Genomic DNA, 21,904 nt, shown 5'->3' on the forward strand with positions numbered 1-21,904 from the left:
AATGTCTGGAGGTGTTGAACGACATAGTTAATAGTTATGAAATCACATCCGCGAAATCACACTCGTTTAGGTACACTCATTAGTGTACTTACCGTTACATGAGTTTAGACACCGCAATTGATAAAGACTAGCAATAGATGATGATGATGATAATGATGATGATGAAGATGAGAGAGAGAGAGAGAGAGAGAGAGAGAGAGAGAGAGAGAATTGAACTTTATTTAACAAGGATTAAGATTTAAGGCTACGCCTTTTCTTACAATCTGTCCTTGGGACGCATAGACACACAATTATATAATTAAAACATTAAAAATTAAAAAGTTAAAAAATTTAACCAACAAAAGGAGGTCGGAAAACTTCAGCACGTGATAATAAAGATGACGATGATGATGATGATAATGATGATGATGAAGATAAGGCATGAAGAGCATACATATGTGGTTATTCATAAAATCAAATGCATACTATGCAGGTAATTATAAATACAAGCTGGTAGCAATCGAACATGTAGCAATAGTACAACAAAATTATGTTCAGAACATACAATGCACAGCATATCTTTGACGTAATACTAAGTGTGGTAAATCAAAAGGCGTTAAACTACTCAGACATTAAGTGGTTTTTAACACATTTTTAAAAACTTGTTAATGACTTTAAGTGCTTAATGGATGATGGAAGGGAATTCCAAACTGAAGTACCCGAAAAAGCCAAGAGAGAGAGAGAGAGAGCGAGTGAGCGAGCGAGTGAGAGAGAGACAGAGAGAGAGAGAGACAGAGACAGAGAGAGAGAGAGAGACAGAGACAGAGAGAGAGAGAGAGAGAGAGAGAGAGAGAGAGAGAGAGAGAGAGAGAGAGAGAGAGAGAGAGACAGAGAGACAGACAGACAGACAGACAGAGAGAGACAGAGAGAGAGAGATCATTGTTTGTCTCATTAGGTGGTTCCACTTGTGTCTAACTCATATAGAGCTAGAGAGGCACCAAGTCGACCCAAAGACCTTTTATTTTCTTCTCCACAAACCATTGTCATTTGGCTGTGGGTTATCAAAACCTGTGTCGAACGTAACAGGGTAAAAGGGTCAGAAAGTCGGACGCAGCAATGTAGATGACCTCGTAGCAAAATTGACTTTAATGGGAATTGGCAAAGACATTCGTGGGTAATAACATTTACAAATATAGACTTTCAAATTTGAGAATATAATTATAAGATATGCCATTACGTATTTCGCCTAATTGCTCGGGTGGATGATTTACACATGGATGGTTTTCTTTTTATTTAAATGGATGGTTTTATTCATGGATGAACTGATTTGATTGGTTTTGGGCTTGAGCGATTTGTTTGTTCGCGTGCGCTTTAATTGGACTGACTGGACAGAAGGCTTATAGTTGAACAAGTAATGATGAGACAGCAGACTAACGCCAGGCGCCAGGAGGTTGGTTCCTCGTAACTCTCACTTACACTTGTTACACATGTATGCATTTAGAGCGCTTACGTCCCTTTGTTTCTCAGATCTTCTAACAGCGCTCTGCCTCCTTTGATTAAGATTTGTGAACCCCGTGGCGTGGTTGGTTACGTGTTGTCTGGGCTTATGGCTAGGGTGACCGAGTCTTGATTTGTAAGTTAAACAGATGACGTGAGCTAGCATGACTGTACTGATTGGAAAATTGGATCCATTGGCTAAAAAGACGTTTTCCTGTGTTCCAGTTGTCCCTCGTGCTTGGAGCATGCCGCAGCTCCACTGGACGAAAACGGCGCCGTGGCCGTCAACCTAAACGTCATCTTCCAACACTGGATCAGGTAATTGTAAAAACACAGACACGCACGCGCACAAACACACAAAACACACACACACACGCTTACATACTTGGTAACTTCTGTATTTACAATAACTTACAACTAATTAATTGCATATATAGGTGAGACTGGAAATGTATTCATTTCAAATCCAAAAGACTCCCAACATTGATTCTTCGTTCATGTGACCAAATGAACAAAATGAACCAAATAAGGGACGCAGAAAACTAACAGCCAACCAACTAACTATTCATGATAAAAACATTGTAAGAACTAAATGAATGGCGCTTTGGAAGATTCAACCATTATATGAACTAAATGTCCAATCCCTTTATAATTTGTTTTGGACAGTGTACAACTTTAGATTACACTAGAGGAATACCCGGCTTCGCCGGGGTGAATCGCGAGACAGAGACAGACAGCGTGGCGGTTCACCACATTCACATTTGAAGGCGAAGTCCTGTCAGACGGGATTGAGAATTTTAGAGCTTATATCTTAGCCCTATATTATCTGTTGTGGCTTCTCAAATGCCAGAACATACAGACAGACAAAAGCCGCTAGACCCCATCACAAACAGAACTCTAAAATCCACAGGTGTTGCCCACACACACACACAAACACACACACACACAGAGAAGCCGTATCTATGAACTAAACGGCAGAAATTAATATGTAAGCGCCTAGGGCTATATCTAGATTAGGCGCATAAAAATGATCACAATAATAATAATAATAATATATATGTATATCTATATCTATAAATATATAGAGATAGGTGACAGTGTATTTTTCGCGTGGCTATAAATTGATTCGACCTTTTCACTTTGACAGTAAGAACAACTTACGGGTGCAAGGGAAGCGTTCTGGACAGCGCAGTGACATTCTAAAAATAGTAACGTAGAAACGGGAATATGGATTGAAGCCACACGAAGGAAGGGAGATAAACGCAAAACACTGGAGAAGATAAGGAAGAGTTACTGGGAATGGTGAAATGAACAGAAAAACTAAAATCGGTTCAGCGCTGCGCGCTGAGAGCACGTGTTGAAATATCTCATCGATGATATTGTGTCCGGGGTGTAGCTGAATACGGTGTCCAAATTTGAAAAAGATCCACCGAGAACTTTGGCGTTGTGATGTGGTCTAGCGGCTTTGGTGTGTCGGTATGGGGGCCCGGGTAGCTCAGGTGGAACCAAAATCGGTTCAGCGCTGCGCGCTGAGAGCACGTGTTGAAATATCTCATCGATGAGGTTGTGTCCGGGGTGTAGTCGAATACGGTGTCCAAATTTGAAAAAGATCTACCGAGAACTTTGGCCGTGCATCGCGAACAGACAGACAGACAGACAGACAGACAGACAGACACTAGTCGTATATATATATAGATTCAGAATATTCGTCCCTATTAAAACAAATTGCTCGTGTGTATGTTACATTAAGGCTGATTTAGAAGCCCAGTTCGTCCCAGGCTCTAGAGTCTGCATCCTCTCATGCCCTGATCTGCTAAAATTCTGACTCAACGGCACAGTACTAAAAGCCTTCTTACATCGAGAAATATTCTTGATGCCTTCTGATATGGAAAATCCTCCCCGAAGAGCGCATTTCAAGTTCTGCTGAAATGATTATCCCGCCCTTTTTCCTAATGAAATCACGGAATTTGTCAGTTTTAGAGGTCTGTGTTTAAGAAAGAAAACGGTGCCACCAGCCCGCTTTCTGCTTGCAATCACTGCTTGAAAATCTGTTGTTGACCTTTGAAACGACGTTCAAGGGCTTCGGCTTTCCCAAAGCAAATGCTTCGTTGCATCCTTGGTATGGTTTCCCGCTCTCTCCTGATCTGAAGAAGGCGTTGGTTTGATTTTGTCAGCGGCCGGCGCGCTGTCCCTGTCTCTGCCTCACACACATACACACAGACAAACAGAGAGACACACGCACATAGACCCACGCTCGAACGCAGGTATAGGCTCGCACACATACCCTCACACGGTCACACACATACACACCCGGGGAAGGTGTTGGATTTATTCACTGCTGCCGCTCTATCTCTGTGTGTTAGTGTGTTAGTGTTAGTGTTAGTGTTAGTGTTAGTGTGTGTGTGTGTGTGTGTGTGTGTGTGAGTCCGTATGTGTGTGTGTGTGTGTGTGTGTGTGTGTGTGTGTGCGTGTGTGTGTGTCCCTATCTCTCAGACTTAAAAAATGTAGTGGCTTTCTTTACTGCCGCTTTCTGTCTGTGTATTCGTGTGTGGGTCTAAGCCCTTACCCATCCCCCACCTCACACACACACACACCCTACCCCCCCTCTCTTTCTCTCTTCTCTCTCTCTCTCTCCCCCTCTCTCTCTCTCTCCCCCCCCTCTCTCTCTCTCCCCCCCCCTCTCTCTCTCTCTCCCCCCCTCTCTCTCTCTCTCTCTCTCTCTCTCTCTTACTCCCGTTTAGGCGTCGCGTTTTATATCGGACTCGCGATCTTTTATCTCTGTCTCTCTCTATGCTGCCTGTCTGTCTCTGTCTCTCTGTCTCTCTGTCTGTCTCTCTCTCTGTCTGTCTCTCCCTTCTCTCTTTGTCTGTCTGTCTGTCTGTCTCTCTCTGTCTCTCTCTGTCTCTCTGTCTCTCTGTCTCTCTCTCTCTCTCTCTCTCTCTCTCTCTCCCCACCCCCCCCCCCCCCCCCCCCCGTTAAGGCGTCGCGTTTTGTATCGGACTCGCGATCTTTTATCTCTGTCTCTCTCTATGCTGCCTGTCTGTCTGTCTCCCTCTCCCTCTCTCTTACAACTCTTTTTGACAGCTTGTTGCTGCTTGAATTGAGAAGGAAATGTTTGCACACTCTAGCTTGTGCTTCGGGAAATTGATTGTGAGTGTTTTATGGGCTTAGACAGGGAAGTTTGAAAGGGGAGGGGGGTTCTTAAAAAGAACAAGAGAAACACAAAACAGACGGTTACAAGGTGGAACATGTTGCGAAGAAATGAATGATGGTTTGATGCGTATTTTGTTGTTAGTTGTATGTTTAAATGACATTGTGAAACTTGTTGCCAGTGATTTTGGAGTCGTACGTTGGCCTGTGCGTTCGCCGGGCTTTCAATTACGGAATAAATTCTGCAGCATATTCCGACCCACTCTGCGCAGACAACGGCTAGGATGTAGCCAGATAGCATGTGTGCAAGTGAAAGGTGCTCTTATCCTAGGTTAACAGTCGATAAACAAATTTGCTGTTAATACAACTATTGCCTCAAATCAAATTTGCAGTAGCAGAAGCAAACGTGATTTCATTGTATTCTTTATTATTTCACGAATCCAAACATATATAGAAATATTATGTCTGTTCTGAAAATGTGCTACAAAATAAAGAATATTTATTTTTTCTCCCGGTGAAAAAAAGGAAGTGTGGTCAGTTTTATGCTTTTGTCAGGACGGCAGATTGAATAATGTTTTCATATTGCTTTTCGCGAATTGCTTAATCTTGGTGGCACCAATCCAACAACAAACAAGTCGCGTGAAGCGATATAAAGACATTTAGTCAAGATCAACACCACAAATCAATCATCGCCGAGACTACATTCAGATAGTCTCGGCTAACCATACCGAAGACCGAGACGGGTCCCGCTCGCCTCCGCGAAGCACGCGTCCGTAGTACTTACTGAACCTATTTCCTTTCATTCTGAGCATATTTTTAGAGTAAACATGACATATCAATATATTTTCAAATTTAGGAGAAGATGAGGAATACAACGCAATTAAATTTAAATCTGTTTGCGAAAAATCGATTTTAATGACAACTTTAATGAGCAAACTCATTAATTAATTTTTAAACCTCCAAGCTGAAATGCAATATCAAAGTCCGGGCTTCGTCGAAGATTACTTCACCAAAATTTCAATCAATTTGGTTGAAAAATGAGAGCGTGACTGTGCTGCCTCAACTTTTACAAAAAGCCGGATATGACGTCATCAAAGACATTTATAAAAAAAAAATGGAGAAAAAAACCGGGTAGGGATACTATACTCGGGAACTCTCATGTAAAGTTTCATGAAAATCGGTCCGGTAGTTTTCTCGCTGTACACACACACACACACACACACACACACACACACATACACACACACACACACACATACACACACACACACACACACACACACACACACACACACACACACACACACATACATACGTACACCACGACCCTCATCTCGATTCCCCCTCTATGTTAAAACATTTAGTCAAAACTTGGGTTCGCGATCAGTAGGTCTATATGAATGGATGTACGTCACACGGATGTAAAAGTCTGCGTGTGCCGTGTAACGCTCTCCAGGGTGCCCTGCGTGATGTTTGATTTGAGCGGAAGTACGACAGACCGGAAGTGGGCCGGCTTGGCGCGTGGACCCCAGCAGTGTTTTTTCACACGATGTGACCCGGAATGCTAAGTTTGTCCACGTTTTCCTGGGTTTTGTTCTTGTTTTTTTTTTCTTGTTTTTCTTCTTCTTCTGTTTTTCGTTGTCTTCTTTTTTTCTTCTTCTTGTTTGGTGTGTAATTGTGATAGTCACGCGTCTTCCAGAGCCTGACAGAGTAGGTCGAGACGATTGTAATAACTTCTTCGATTTGGTATTACATTTATCTGGTAAAATTCAACGACAGTGTCCGAAATTCAAAGAAGCTGTTTGCGAGGTACTTAACAGACAGAGCTAATCAAGGCAATGTATTCAAACTGAGCCAAAATCGTGATGGAAAGCGACAATGTTGTTAACTTTGAATTTTGAATTATTCTGTAAACTGTATGCATGATCAAGGGTATAACCAAATGGCGAACTTTTGACGGAGAGAGTTGATTTCGGACACCGTTCTTAAATGTTACCATTATGCTTTATGATAGAATTGTGGCAGCCACTTAGTTTCCTCTTAACACCCCTTATTCCATTGCCCAGCTTCTTTCCATCCTCGCTGAAGCTCGCATTTTTTATGATCCGCGAACTATTGTTGCATACATATATCAAGATACAAGCAGACTCGGCGTGTGTCAATGTACATTAATGTTAGCTGCTGAATCAACATATATTATACCCCTGTGAACAATAAACAACTGGTTTCTCGAACTTGACAAATATATTACTCAGCAATTGTAGCATTAGGTCCATATGCATAAGTTATGCAGAATTTTTTTGGAAATAATGTATAAATCTTTTGTTTTGCCACATTTTGACTATGTTGATGTATTATGGGATAATTGTACAGAAGCCCTGTCGAACACCCTGGAAAAACTACACCTTGAAGCTTTACGTATTATAATTGGCGGTGTGCGGAGAACTAGTCATGGTAAGATTTACAAAGACAGCGGATTTTGTAGTTTAAAGAACGCCGAAGACAACATAAATTGATTTTATATCATAAAATGGTTCATGGTAAATGTCTCCTATATTTAGTTGACCTTTTGCCACCACTAGTTCCATCCTTAAATCCTTATCACAGAAGACGACCACTTGAAAGATTTGTACCAGCTCACAGGACAAAAATCTTCCGAACATCCTTCGTTCCATCGACTACAATTTTATGGAATGATCTGCCTGATGTGGTTAAAGCCACAAACTCAATTAGCGAGTTTAAGCATTATTTACAAAGTCCTCATCATTATGTGCCAGTTTATTATTATTCTAGAAAAAGACAGGTAGAAATACAACACAGCAGAATGCGTCTAAACATGAGTAACCTTAATTCCGATTTATGCAAACGCCATTTAAAAGACAACCCACAGTGTGCGTGCGGTAACCAGAACGAAACAGCTGAACATTACTTGTTATACTGCACGTTGTTTGAAAATGCTCGTATGTCCACAATTAACTCACTGCCTGCCAACTTTAGACACGTGGAAACATTATTAAGAGGCAGCGAGCAACATTCATTTCGCATAAATACATTGATTTTCGAGTCGGTCCAATCCTTTATTGCTGAATCTGGTCGACTAACTTGAAGGATTAGCTCACGTACTGGTATTGTGTATGGTTGTGTGCAGGAGAACGTAACCCGCCTCTCAGTGTTGTTGCATCAATTACATATAACATTAGTAATACTCATCATTGGGTTTTTGTTTTTGTTTTGCTTTTGTCGATTTCGTGGTTTTTTTTTTTTCGTTTTTTTTTTCTTCTTTCTTCCATACATTCGTAACGATTTATGCTGCCCTCTCCATGAAAATGTACATTTATCTGAACTTACTTAAGGCCAAAAAAAAAAAAAAGGTCTGTTTACGGTAACATAGGGTGAAAAAATAGGGTCGGTAGGTCGGCTTTTTTTTTTTTCAAATTTTTTTTTTTCAATTTTTAATTTTTTTTTTTTCCTCCCCTCTCTATGATGTTTCACAGTTCATTTCTTCTCATCAATCCCTGTTTTTGCCTGTTGAAAAACGTTAATGATACTAAAACTCGCTGGATAGGTACTGATAATTTTCACCCCATCCTTTTCATGACAACATTTATCAAGCTTTATAGCTAACGGGTGGCGAACACCACTGCGTGCATCCATTTTGAAAGGAAGTAACACGACTGACGACCCTTTACTCCTAACAGTACTTTGAGCTTACCTCCCTTCTGTCGTCTGCTGTTTGAGCGCAAACAGCTCTATTTTGGATGCGGTTTTTTGTTGTTGTTTTTTTGGTTGTTTTTTTCAGACGATCCAAAAAAAAGATTAGGGTCGGGCCTAAAAACTAGGGTCGGTCGGGTTACCGTAAACAGACATATTTTTTTTTGGCCTAATGCATGACTGTCTCAGCATCGATGTTCTCGTCCCACGCGCTTCATTCCTAGTCTCACCTTTTTTCCCTCCCTGTAGATCCTCCTGTTTTGATTAAGTTCCCCATACCCCCCTCCTACATTTTGTTCTTCTGGTTAATAATTGTGTTGTCCACCATCATGAAAACTTGTGTAACTTAGGCCACAAAAAAAAAGTTGTATGTTTCTGGTCACCCGGCCCTACCTAGTTTTTTTCCGCCGACCCTAGACTTTTTATATTTAGTCAAGTTTTGACTAAATATTTTAACATCGAGGGGGAATCGAAACGAGGGTCATGGTGTATGTGTGTATGTGTGTGTGTGTGTGTGTGTGTGTGTGTGTGTGCGTGTGTGTGTGTAGAGCGATTCAGAGTAAACTACTGGACCGATCTTTATGAAATTTTTGACATGAGAGTTCCTGGGTATGATATTCCCGGACGTTTTTTTCATTTTTTCGATAAATGTCTTTGATGACGTCATATCCGGCTTTTTGTAAAAGTTGAGGCGGCACTGTCACACCCTCATTTTTCAATCAAATTGATTGAAATTTTGGCCAAGCAATCTTCGACGAAGGCCGGACTTCGGTATTGCATTTCAGCTTGGTGGCTTAAAAATTAATTAATGACTTTGGTCATTAAAAATCTGAAAATTGTAAAAAAAAATTATTTTGTTATAAAACGATCCAAATTTACGTTCATCTTATTCTTCATCATTTTCTGATTCCAAAAACATATAATATGTTATATTTGGATTAAAAACAAGCTCTGAAAATTAAAACAAATTAAAATTATGATCAAAATTAAATGTTCGAAATCAATTTAAAAACACTTTCATCTTATTCCTTGTCGGTTCCTGATTCCAAAAACATATAGATATGATATGTTTGGATTAAAAACACGCTCAGAAAGTTAAAGCGAAGAGAGGTACAGTAAAGCGTGCTATGAAGCACAGCGCAACCGCTACCGCGCCAAACAGGCTCGTCACTTTCACTGCCTTTTGCACTAGCGGCGGACTACGTTCAATTTCATTCTGTGAGTTCCACAGCTTGACTAAATGTAGTAATTTCGCCTTACGCGACTTGTTTTTATTGAATTTGTAAACAAAAAGCAAAACAAAAGCGTCAAAACGAAAGTAACAGACAGCAGACGACACAAGGGGGATAACCCCGCATCCCTTTTGTCTCATTTGTTTTGTAATGTGTTGTCTTTCTCTTTGTATAGTAAGTCCAGTCTCTTTGCGTCACTGTATAGTTATTTTCTACCCTGACCACAAAAAAAAATTAAATAAATAAAAAATAAAAAATCCCTACCTACCTACCCTATTTTTTGTAGCCATGTTACCAGAAACATACAACTTTTTTTGTGTGCCTTAGCATTGTTATGGTCACGTCAAATAAGCATTTGCTTGAGTTCGTGTCCTAGCTGCATTTTTGTCAATTGTTTCATGTCATGTATTTTGAAGAAAATTGTGTTTAAACCATATGGACTTGTCTTGACTGCTTGCTACGTACTCCTTGTCAATATACAAACACACATACCAGAAAAGGTGAGATTTAGGGGGGAACAATCTTAATGTAAGACGTACGGTACACGATTTCCGGAAATAATTTTCGGATTTGTATGCGCTTTCCGCTCGATTTGGTGCCTTTTTATTTTGAAAACATATAAATGGGATGGAGTTCTTTATTCACCTTGACCTCGCGGTTGCTTGCTAGCACTGATCAGTGCCATTACAATTTAAAGCGATAGTACTTAAGACGACATTCCCTTAGATCTCTTCCAACGTTATATCATAAGATTCTATGTTACAAATAATTCTTCTGCGCAGGAGTACTGCCTTAACTTTGCAAAAGCAAGTGTTTGAAAAGCTTTATTCTATGTCGTAAAAAGGCAAAGAAAGATCATTGGGTTACTTCCATTGGGTTTGGCTCCCCTTGTCTGTGTACGTGATGCAGTTACTAGGCCGGCCGCCGCATCATAGATAGCACTGACCGCTTATTCCCTACTTTTTGTTGCAAACAGCGGAGAGAAGCAGGCGTCCTGAAGCGTATTCACCCACTTTTATTTAATTAATGACCGTACTTGTGGCGCGTTGTTCAGCAAATCGTGCCGGGTGCGTGGAGATTGAGGTACAGTCCATTCACCACATTATTCACATTCGTCATCCCCGTCACTCCTAAACGGTCAAATTAATAATTCCCCTTTCAGCAATATATAGCTCATCTTGCCTCGTCTTATAAGGAATACAACTCTTCCACATAAAAACGCCGATAGGGTTATTTCCGAATGTAATCTGTTATTGTAGCAAACTAACTGTAACATTACAGTAATACTGATTTTGACCATTTGTGTCCTTTGTGCAGATGGTGGCACCTCAGGTTGTGCTGCTGTTTGATCGTCTGCTGGAAGAGAAAAAAGTTCCGGGTCATGTCCTTGACCTTCTCAAGCGAGTGCACCACTCGCACCTTGATAACGCTGAGGTAAATGTCTGTTTGTGATGCTCACACGTGTGTATGTGTGCACAATCCAACAGACAAACAGACAGACAGAAGGAAGCAGATGCGTACGCACGCATTCATGCACGCACGTAAAAACGCACACACATGCACATACAGACAACCACACTGACACACACACACACAGACAGACACATATACACACACACACACACACACACACACACACGCACGCACGCACACACACACACACACACACACACACACACACACACACACACACTCACACACACACACACATACACACACACACACACACACACACACACATATATATATATATATCCCATGACCTCCCTTCTTTGTCTCTGTTACTTCAGTATGGGTATATATGTTGTATTTTTATAGCTCAATAAATACATCATGGACTCAAAAAAATATATGATAGTGCAGATTCCGATTTGGGCGAAGAACTACTTTGCTCCCGACCTTTGACCTCGCGCCGAACAATGTGACACATTTGTATGAAGTTCCAAAATCGTATTGCACGGCTCAGAAAACCATATCAGTTGCACGCAAAAATGAATCTCAGAACTGATCTGATGTATGAGATGCAATAAGCAAACGTTTCTTTCATTATGAAAGCAATGCAGGTGGGAAAAAACGAACATTCAACTTACAAGATAACCAGATGCTAGCGAACCAAAACAAAAACACGAGTACCCTCCCCTTGCTTCGTTAGCAGACGACTTTTGAGAATCTGTCAGACCGTCCTTACCTGGCACGGTTGGGCTTCGCTATCATCAGCTGTTTCACGTGTTTTGCGAGCAAGTCTACTCTTTTGCCTGGCTCTGCAGTAAGTCCACATTGGCGATGAAGGTATCTAAGAACTTAACATGTGTGTATTTTTCCGTAATCCAGTCATATTCTTTCAAAATGCAATCAAGCGGCGGTGACAGACTTGGGTCCTGTTTTCCTCGCACCCATACCAGTTTAGGTTCATGCAAACACACTCGCAAAACAGTTTATCATGTAGATACATTTCAAATAGGGAGCAAATGGTTAAATCTACATATGTGTTCCCTAAAATTTGCTTCTCTGTCAATAAGACTAATTGTATAATAATGCGTTCGAAAAAAACAACGTGGAATCGATTCTGAATCGAGTCGAGTAAGCCAAATGGGGGCCAAACCGGTTTCCCCGTTCCGCCGACCTGAAACGCAAAAGAATTGTGCGCTTCAACTAAATGGATTTCTATACGACTTCATTACTTTCTTGCAACTTATGAACCTTTACTTAAAGCTTTTAAACGGTCTGAAAGTAGTGTTACCGCGTACTTATAGATGCACTCATTCGTTTTATTTTTTCAGCGACGGTCACTTAGTTTAAGGTTGCAAAAAGGCCATGTCTCGCTGAAAACACTGTTTCACACTCCACAGGTCGCAACAGTGCCGCTAGTAGTCTACACTTTGTGTTTGATGGTAGAATGGGATATACAGATTACAACACTCGTGGTTTTTTATATGGCTTGTATTTCAGTCAAGACCCAGCGGGAATATCAATCGAGAGCCACTCGCCAAAGGCTCGTGTCTCCCGATGATATTCATCCGCTGGGTCTTGACTGAAATACAAGCCATATAAAAAACCACTCGTGTTGTAACCTATACATATCCCATGACCTCCCTTCTTTGTCTCTGTTACTTCAGTATGGGTATATATGTTGTATTTTTATAGCTCAATAAATACATCATGGACTCCAAAAAATATATGATAGTGCAGATTCCGATTTGGGCAAAGGACTACTTTCCTCCCGACCTTTGACCTCGCGCCGAACAATGTGACACATTTGTATGAAGTTCTAAAATCGTATTGCACGGCTCAGAAAACCATATCAGTTGCACGCAAAAATGAATCTCAGAACTGATCTGATGTATGAGATGCAATAAGCAAAAGTTTCTTTCATTATGAAAGCAATGCAGGTCGAAAAAAACGAACATTCAACTTACAAGATAACCAGATGCTAGCGAACCAAAACAAAAACACGAGTACCCTCCCCTTGCATCGTTAGCAGACGACTTTTGAGAATCTGTCGGTAGTGTGTTTTGGTGTGCGCCTTCAGCTATCAAACATCGGCTGTTTCACGTGTTTTGCGAGCAAGTCTACTCTTTTGCCTGGCTCTGCAGTAAGTCCACATATTTTTCCGTAATCCAGTCATATTCCTTCAAAATGCAATCAATCGGCGGTGACAGACGTGTCGGTCGCGTTTTCCTCTCACCCATACCAGTTTAAGTTCATCCATGCAAACACACTCGCAAAACAGTTTATCACGTAGATACATTTCAAATAGGGAGCAAATGGTTAAATCTAAACCTACATATTTGTTCCCTAAGATTTGCTTCTCTGTCAATAAGCCTAATTACACACGTTCGAGAAAAACAACGTGGAATCAATTCTGAATCGAGTAAGCCAAATGGGTCCCAAACCCGTTTCGCCCGTTCTGCCGACCTGAAACGCAAAACAAAAGAATTGTGCGCTTCAATTAATTAATAAATTAATTTCTATTCGACTTCATTACTTTCTTGCAACTTATGAACCTTTACTTAAAGCTTTTAAATGGTCTGAAAGTAGTGTTACCGCGTACTTATCGATGCACTCATTCGTTTTATTTTTTCAGCGACGGTCACTTAGTTTAAGGTTGCAAAAGGGCTAAGTCTCGCTGGCAACAGTTTTACCCTGCACAGATCGCAACAGTGCTGCTAGTAGTCTACACTTTGTGTTTGATGGTAGAATGGGATATACAGATTACAACACTCGTGGTTTTTTATATGGCTTGTATTTCAGTCAAGACCCAGCGGGAATATCAATCGAGAGCCACTCGCCAGAGGCTCGTGTCTCCCGATGATATTCATCCGCTGGGTCTTGACTGAAATACAAGCCATACAAAAAACCACTCGTGTTGTAACCTATACATATATAAATTTGGGCTGCCACTTGACATTCTTTATAGATATATATATATATATAACAAAATCAAGGAAAAGAAAAGCCAAACAAAGAATGTCAAGTGGCAGCCCAAATTTTCGACCTGTTGCCAGGCCTTCCTCAGGGGCGTGTAATTCTGCGAGTTGCCAATTCATGCATCAATTACTAAGCAACACAATACCATGGTTATTTCAGTTACGAATCACAAAGCAAATATTTCAAAGATAAAATTTACATTCAAGCTTAGATCTACTTTCGTTTTGATTGTAATCAAAACAAATGTAGGCTACGCGTGCGAATTCCAAAGTTATTACGTCAAAGGTATACGTATCTTGTAGTGACGTATTCGTCGCTGGTGACGTAATTTCAAAGTTCGAACAAAATGGATACTTTTTCGCGCCGTGAACAGGCAAAAGTATCATTCTAATGTCTCTTCACTTATGCGTAATATATAGAGAATACTACATGGCTTGCTGTGTCGTACCAGATTTACACGAGTTTTAAAAAAAAAAATATTGAACTGCGAGCGAAAGCGAGCTGTTCACTATTTGAAAAAGCAACGAGTGTAAATCTGGTACGATACAGCAAGCCATGTAGTATTCTGTTTATCCTACATACTGTACTTACGTGTATTTTACTGAAAATGTCTTGCACACGAGGCAGCTAAATTGAAGACGCTTGTTTTGGAACTTCCATCTCTTCTAAAGCCTCGTGCAATCTATTACGTCAAAGCAAAGAAACGTCACTCTGAAAGTGTGGCGTGACGTGTTAGTTCTAAAGATTCATCGAGGGTAATTAGCGAGCGCAAGTTTTGTTTCTATAATGACGTTTGTCTCGGTGACTTTGGCATCATAAGCAGTGGAAAAACAGGTCCCTGCCAGACTTGCTTGACATGACCTCATTTACATGATATACACACGTGTGATTTGAACGATTATTATCTCACGGGTGTCTCTCTCACGTATGTAGGATAAATATATATATACACCCGCGCGCGCACGCACGCACGCACACGGACACGAATACGCCCCCAGAGAGCTAACGGTTGTATCTTTGTTACACGCGTTGTGTTTTGTAACATGTCAACTGCAAGCTTTTCCGCTGATCGCTCTGGCTAATTTTTCAAACCAGTTACAAGATTCTTGGCTCTGACAAAGTCAGGTCGCCCTGTTGACCAGTCAAATCAACTTATTGCATTGAAATTACGCAGAAAAATACGTAAAAATAGCACAAAATATCCGGTATGCGGTATGTATGACCGGTTGCCGGTATTTTCCGTTTTTATGTTCGGTATTTTCAAATTTTATATCCAGTATTTTCAGATGTTTACCGGTAAAATACCGCACATCCCTTGTTGACGCGACTCTTGCTTTCCAAAATTACTTGTGAGTAAGATGTACTTCACGTAACCCCAAAGTATTCTTGTTTTTATGTTTGATGGTTTGATTGTTTGTTCGTTTGTTTGTTTGTATGTTTGTTCACGGTTTGTGTAGGTGTGCCACCGATGGTGTGAACTTGTGGTGAAGCACAGACACAAGAAGTGCTACCCTGATGTGGAACGCTTTCTGATTAATCATCAGGTGAGAGAGGGAGACAGAGACAGAGAGAGTCAGACAGGACAGGACGACAGGACAGACAGACAGACAGACAGACAGACAGACAGAGACAGACAGACAGACAGACAGACAGACAGACAGACAGAGACAGACAGACAGACAGACAGAGACAGACAGAGACAGACAGACAGACAGACAGACAGACAGACAGACAGACAGAGACAGACAGAAAGCGAGACATAGAGAGAGAGAAACAGACAGACAGACAGACAGACAGACAGACAGAGACAGACAGAAAGCGAGACATAGAGAGAGAGAAACAGAGACAGAGGGAGACAGACATAAATATATATATTCAGAGATAGATTCAGCTACAGACAGAGACTGACAGGCAGACAGAAAGAGAGACGGACAGACAGATGCCGAGTTAACGATAATCTGAGAGAGGGTTAGAGAGAGTGAGAGCTGAGAGTGGAGAGAGGTGTGAGGGAGGGAGGTTTACACAGAGCAAACCAGAAAGAGAAAACAGAAGCCAGAGATCACACCGCCTCCCTTCTCCCCTTGCCTTGCGTTAATGCGCAATTACTCCCGACACATAACGACCTGTCTCAAAGTGATGGATGCAACGCCCATTACCCCTAACAATGCATTCTCAGACGGGTGTCGAAACGATGTCCGCCAAACAAATGATTTCCGCTCAAAACATTTGGTGTCGCTAATGCCCACCACTGACTTCAGATGCTTCATTCACCAATTAGACTGCAAACCCTATATCATGCCGAGCGCGCTCACTCTCCCAATACCCTCCACGTGTTAGATCGCTAACTGTCTTATTGAGGGGTTTTACGTCGATTCGAGAACGTACGCGAAATTACCTGTCCAAATTAAACATCAGTATGCGAAAATAATGAACAGATGTGGTCTCTGGATGTAGGGAATACAAACTGGGGATTGCCATCAACATACGCCGCTCTATTTTTGTCAGAGGATGGAAAAACCGTAATGGATTAAATGGTTTATATTGCTGAATTCTGTATACTTTAGAAGTAAGACGCTGGTGCTGCTATTTTGGTATCATTTTGGTACCTGGGTAGATGACACGAAGATTGTTTTGGGGGTCTTGGGTATGAAAGGACTGTGCCTTCAAACTGCATATTTTTACAACCGTTACTCGCATTTCTAGTACCTCAGTAACTAATCCCAGGAGATCACTATTCAATCATTCCTAGCACAACAAAAACACGTCGCGTGAGGCGAAATTTCTACATTTAGTCAAGCTGTCGAACTCACAAAATGAAACTGAACGCACTACAATTTTTCACCAAGACCGGTATAGCATCGTCAGTCCCCCGCTCGTGAAAAAGGCAGTGAAATCGACAAGCCAGTATAGCGCGGTAGTGGTTGCGCTGAGCAGGATAGCACGCTTTTCTGTATCTCTATTCTTTTTAACTTTCTGAGCTTGTTGTTAATCTAAACATAACATATCGATATGTTTTTGGAATCAGGAACCAACAAGGAATAAGAATAAATCGATTTTTTTGTTTTTGGAGTCAGAAAATAATGAAGAATAAGATGACATTATTTTGGATCGTTTTATAAAAAAAAAAGATTTTAATTACAATTTTCAGACATTTAATTACCAAACTCATCAATCAGTTTTGAAGCTTCCAAGCTGAAATGCAATACCAAAGTCCGGCCTTCGTCAAAGATTGCTTGACAAAAAAATCAATCGATTTGATCAAAAAATGAGGGCGTGACAGTTCCGCCTCAACTTTCACAAAAAGCCGGATATCATGAATATCGGTCCAATATTTTTGTCTGAATTGCTATTCACGCACACACACACACACACACACACACACACACACCACACACACACACACACGCACACACACACACACACACACACACACACACACCACGACCCTCGTCTCGATTCCCCGTCTATGTTAAAACATTTAGTCATAACTTGACTAAATTTAAAAACGAAGGCAGCAAGAGCAGGTCAGTTTTTTAAGGTTGTCACCTCTGCACCTCACCTGCTTTAACAGTCGTCCCTGTGAATAACGACCACCCAAGGTACTGATCAAAAGTGGTCGTTATAGACAGGTGGTCGCTATTTAAAGGTGAGTAATATGGAACCAAAATTGTTTGGAAGCCTTTTCCTGTGGTCGTAATTGGAGGCGCCCGGTTTTTGGGAGGTGATCGCCAGGACAGGTTGGACTATACTTTTAAGTATGTCTTCACGGATCCATCTAATTGGAACCGTTTTCTGGGTTTTATAATCCCTGGAAACAACTGTGGTTTTATAATCCCTGGAAACAACTGGGGGCCCGGTAGCTCAGTTGGTAGAGCACTGGACTTGTGATCCTAGGGTCGCAGGTTCAAATCCAGGCCGGGACGGACACGGGTCAACTGTATGTGCAGACTCAGAGACGGCCACGGTATCCATGTTCCACCCCTGTGTCACCAATGTGGCACGTAAAAGATCTCGGTCATTCTGCCATAAGTGCAGGTGGCTGATTACACCTAAACACGCATACACCTGTGTAGCCCGACTCTGTTGCTGCTAGCTTTCCACTGGGAGGAAGCGACCCGAATTTCCCAGCGATGGGATAATAAAATAATGAAAATGAAAATGAAAATGAAAAAATCCAATGTGGCGAAATTAGCAGGTATTTGGCCATGGTCACTCCAGACAAAAGTGGCTACTCAGTGCCTACGAGGAGACAGACAGGTACTGCATGCAGACATTCACACAGACTGGCGAACAAACAGACAGAAAGACTGACAAACAAAGACAGAGACATGGATACAGAAGGGTTGACCGACAGACGGATAGAGAATGTTTCTTTTACTGAGAGGGAGACAGACAGACAGACAGACAGATGCATAGAGTGACACACAGAGAAACGGACAGGAAGACAGACGGACAGACACTTTTTCTCCGTAACATTTTTTTCTTGAAGAAAATCGAACACCTTCGCTCACCGTGTAGAAAATTAAATGTCCGTGTCGGTGAGAACAGTTGACCGTTAATAAGATTCATGACTGTTTGTAATTTTTGCCTTTTACATAGTGGAACAACCCAAAACCAGACTGGGAAGAAAAAAAAAACATTGATATATATCTATCTCTTTTTACAAGAAATTTTTACCAGAACTTCATAGACGGGTGTCCTATTCGTGAGTCGAAAACAGATTAGTTCTGAAATTAAGACTCCTTTGTTACTTTGGTGGGAGTAATAACATTGTTGAAAAGCCAAGTGTTGAAAAAAGGCGAAGGATGAAATATTAAGAAGCGTTATTTTCCAACCAGACGCAGGTGTTATGTCGAAGCTCCCACTTGTCAAACTGACGGGAGGGGGGGTGGGGGGGGGGGGGGGGGGTAGTCTTTTTGAGAACAGTGGAGAGCAGACGAGATGCAGGGTCGTAGGGTGTGTGTGTGTGGGGGGGGGGGGGGGGGGGAGGGGGAGATGGGGTTGGAGGTGGAGGAAAAGGTTAAAAGTGTTGTAAAAAAAAAGTCTTGTTTATTTAACTCCTTGTCGCATTGGCTAGTCTGTAAAAAAGTCTTCAAGCGATTACTCAGATTCATGTGTAGACTACATTGGGGTGTGCACGTTAAAGATCCCACTATTGACAAACTGAAAAGGGTCTTTCCTGGCAAAAATGTATAGGCATAGATAAAAAAAATGTCCACCAAATACCCGTGTGACTTAGAATAATAGGCCGTGAAAAGTAAATATTCGCCGTAATGGCTTGAGGTTTACTGGCCGATGTGAATGCGTGATATATTGTGTAAAAAATTCCATCTCACACGGCAGAAATTAATATGTAAAGCGCTTAGAGAACGTCAAGCGCTATATAAATCTCCCATATAAATAAATAAATAAATGAGAGGAGAAAAAAAAAAAAAAAAAAAAATAATAAAAGCAGGCGCAGAGAAAGTGCGGTGCATTTAAGTTTTTACCAGTATAAGCTAGTTTTGTGAAAAGCTTGCAAACAGTTACTGAAATGCACCAGAGAAGAAAACCGTCAATTAAAAAAAGAAAGAAAGAAAAAAAAGAAAAAGAGAAAAATGTAAAACGGGCGAAATTAGAAGAAAGGGTAGTGTATTACAATACGTACTGTTATTACCTAGTCTGAATAGATTGCAATACGTACTGTTATTACCTAGTCTGAATAGATTGCAATACGTACTGTTATTACCTAGTCTGAATAGATTGCAATACGTACTGTTATTACCTAGTCTGAATAGATTGCAATACGTACTGTTATTACCTAGTCTGAATAGATTGCAATACGTACTGTTATTACCTAGTCTGAATAGATTGCAATACGTACTGTTATTACCTAGTCTGAATAGATTGCAATACGTACTGTTATTACCTAGTCTGAATAGATTGCAAGCGGAAACGTAAGTTCATGAGAAACAAAGAAAATGAAAAACAACAGCAGCGAAACAACGAAGAAAAAATATAATGAAAATAGGAACAAAAATTAAGAAGTTAAGGAGAAGTGGGGTGCTTATGGAACTTAGCAGCATTAGCTAGTCAGATACAAAGTCTGCGCGTGCAATGACATGCTTGAAAAAAAAGAAAATCATTAAACGAAAGCGTAAAGGAAACAACAACAGCAAAAGAAAAGGAGAAGGAAGAAATGACAAAGTTGCCAAATTAAATGAAAGAAGAGCGATGTTTGACAGTAGTACTTTGCCAGATTATGAAATGTCTTCAATGCAAAAAAAAGAAGGAAAAAAGAAGAAATACAAACGTGGGAAAATAAAATAAAATAAGAAACATTAGAGAACTTAGGGGCATAATCAACTTTTCTGTGAATAGTCTTCAAACGATTATTTAAACGACAGAAAACGAAATGAAAAAGAAGTATGGCAGTGAATGATAGTCCTTGGCCAGATAAAGAAACGTCTGGCATGCGAGTACCCGGGAGGGGGTAGTTAAGAAAGTACAAGGCGAGAGGAGAAAGCGGCAATGGAAGATCCTGTCTTCATGGTAGAAATGATACTACAGACGAAAATGGACAGTTGGTAACCACGGGTAGTCACCAGTGACAACCAGAAGCACGAATATAGGTCTACTCTTACCAGAGAGAGAGAGAGAGAGAGAATTGAATTGAATTGAATTGAGAGAGAGAGAGAGAGAGAGAGAGAGAGAGAGGGAGGGAGGGAGGGAGGGACGGACGGACGGACGGACGGACGGACGGACGGACGGACGGACGGACGGACGGACGGACGGACGGACGATATTACTCAAGGATGGAGATTTTAGGCTCACGCCTAGTCTTACAATCTGTCCCTGCTAAACTAAGACATAACAAGTCGCGTAAGGCGAAATTACTACATTTAGTCAAGCTGTGGAACTCACAGAATGAAACTGAACGTAGTCCGCCGCTAGTGCAAAAGGCAGTGAAAGTGACGAGCCTGTTTGGCGCGGTAGCGGTTGCGCTGTGCTTCATAGCACGCTTTACTGTACCTCTCTTCGTTTTAACTTTCTGAGCGTGTTTTTAATCCAAACATATCATATCTATATGTTTTTGGAATCAGGAACCGACAAGGAATAAGATGAAATAGTTAGAGAGAGAGAGAGAGAGAGAGAGAGAGAGAGAGAGAGAGAGAGAGAGAGAGAGAGAGAGAGAGAGAGAGAGAGAATTGAATTGAACTTTATTTAACAAGATTAAGATTTAAGGCTACGCCTTTTCTTACAATCTGTCCTTGGGACGCACAGACACACAATGATAAAATTGAAAAATTAAAAATTAAAAAATTAAAAAGTTTACCAACAAAAGGAGGTCAGAAAACTTCAGCACGTGATGATAAAGATGATGATGATGATGATGATGATGAAGATGAAGATGAGGCATGACTGAGAGCATACATAATTATGTGGTTATTCATAAAATCAAATGCATACTATGCAAGTAATTATAAGTACAAGCTGGTAGCAATCGAACATGTAGCAATAGTACAACAGAAATATGTTCAGAATATACAATGCACAGCATATCTTTGGCGAGAGAGGGGGAGAAAGGGAGAGAGAGAGACGGGGAGAAAGGGAAAGAGAGAGAGGGGAGAAAGGGAGAGAGAGAGAGCGGGAGAAAGGGAGAGAGAGAGAGGGGGAGAAAGGGAGAGAGAGAGAGGGGGAGAAAGGGAGAGAGAGAGAGAGGGGGGAGAAAGGGAGAGAGAGAGAGAGGGGGGGGAGAAAGGGAGAGAGAGAGAGGGGGAGAAAGGGAGAGAGAGAGAGGGGGAGAAAGGGAGAGAGAGAGGGGGAGAAAGGGAGAGAGAGGGGGGGGGGGGGGGAGAAAGGGAGAGAGAGAAGTGGGGGTTAAAGGGGGAAGGGGGAGAAACAATTTCAAGTTAAAAGAACTGAAA

The 21,904-nt window shown here is 41.2% G+C and overlaps 1 protein-coding gene across 1 annotated transcript in view; it reads left to right on the forward strand.

Moving 5' to 3' along the window:
• The window catches only part of LOC138966224 (aminopeptidase O-like), a gene marked incomplete in the record, with an annotated part of 57,094 nt that overhangs the window by 33,753 nt on the left and 1,437 nt on the right, over positions 1 to 21,904 (forward strand). The window contains 3 exon segments of the mRNA XM_070338365.1: positions 1,702 to 1,794; positions 10,887 to 11,003; positions 15,455 to 15,541. Coding sequence (XP_070194466.1) covers positions 1,702 to 1,794; positions 10,887 to 11,003; positions 15,455 to 15,541 — 297 coding nt within the window.

This window comes from Littorina saxatilis, linkage group LG5, assembly GCF_037325665.1.
Source record: "Littorina saxatilis isolate snail1 linkage group LG5, US_GU_Lsax_2.0, whole genome shotgun sequence".
In the NCBI taxonomy this organism is placed as follows: Eukaryota; Metazoa; Mollusca; class Gastropoda; order Littorinimorpha; family Littorinidae; genus Littorina; species Littorina saxatilis.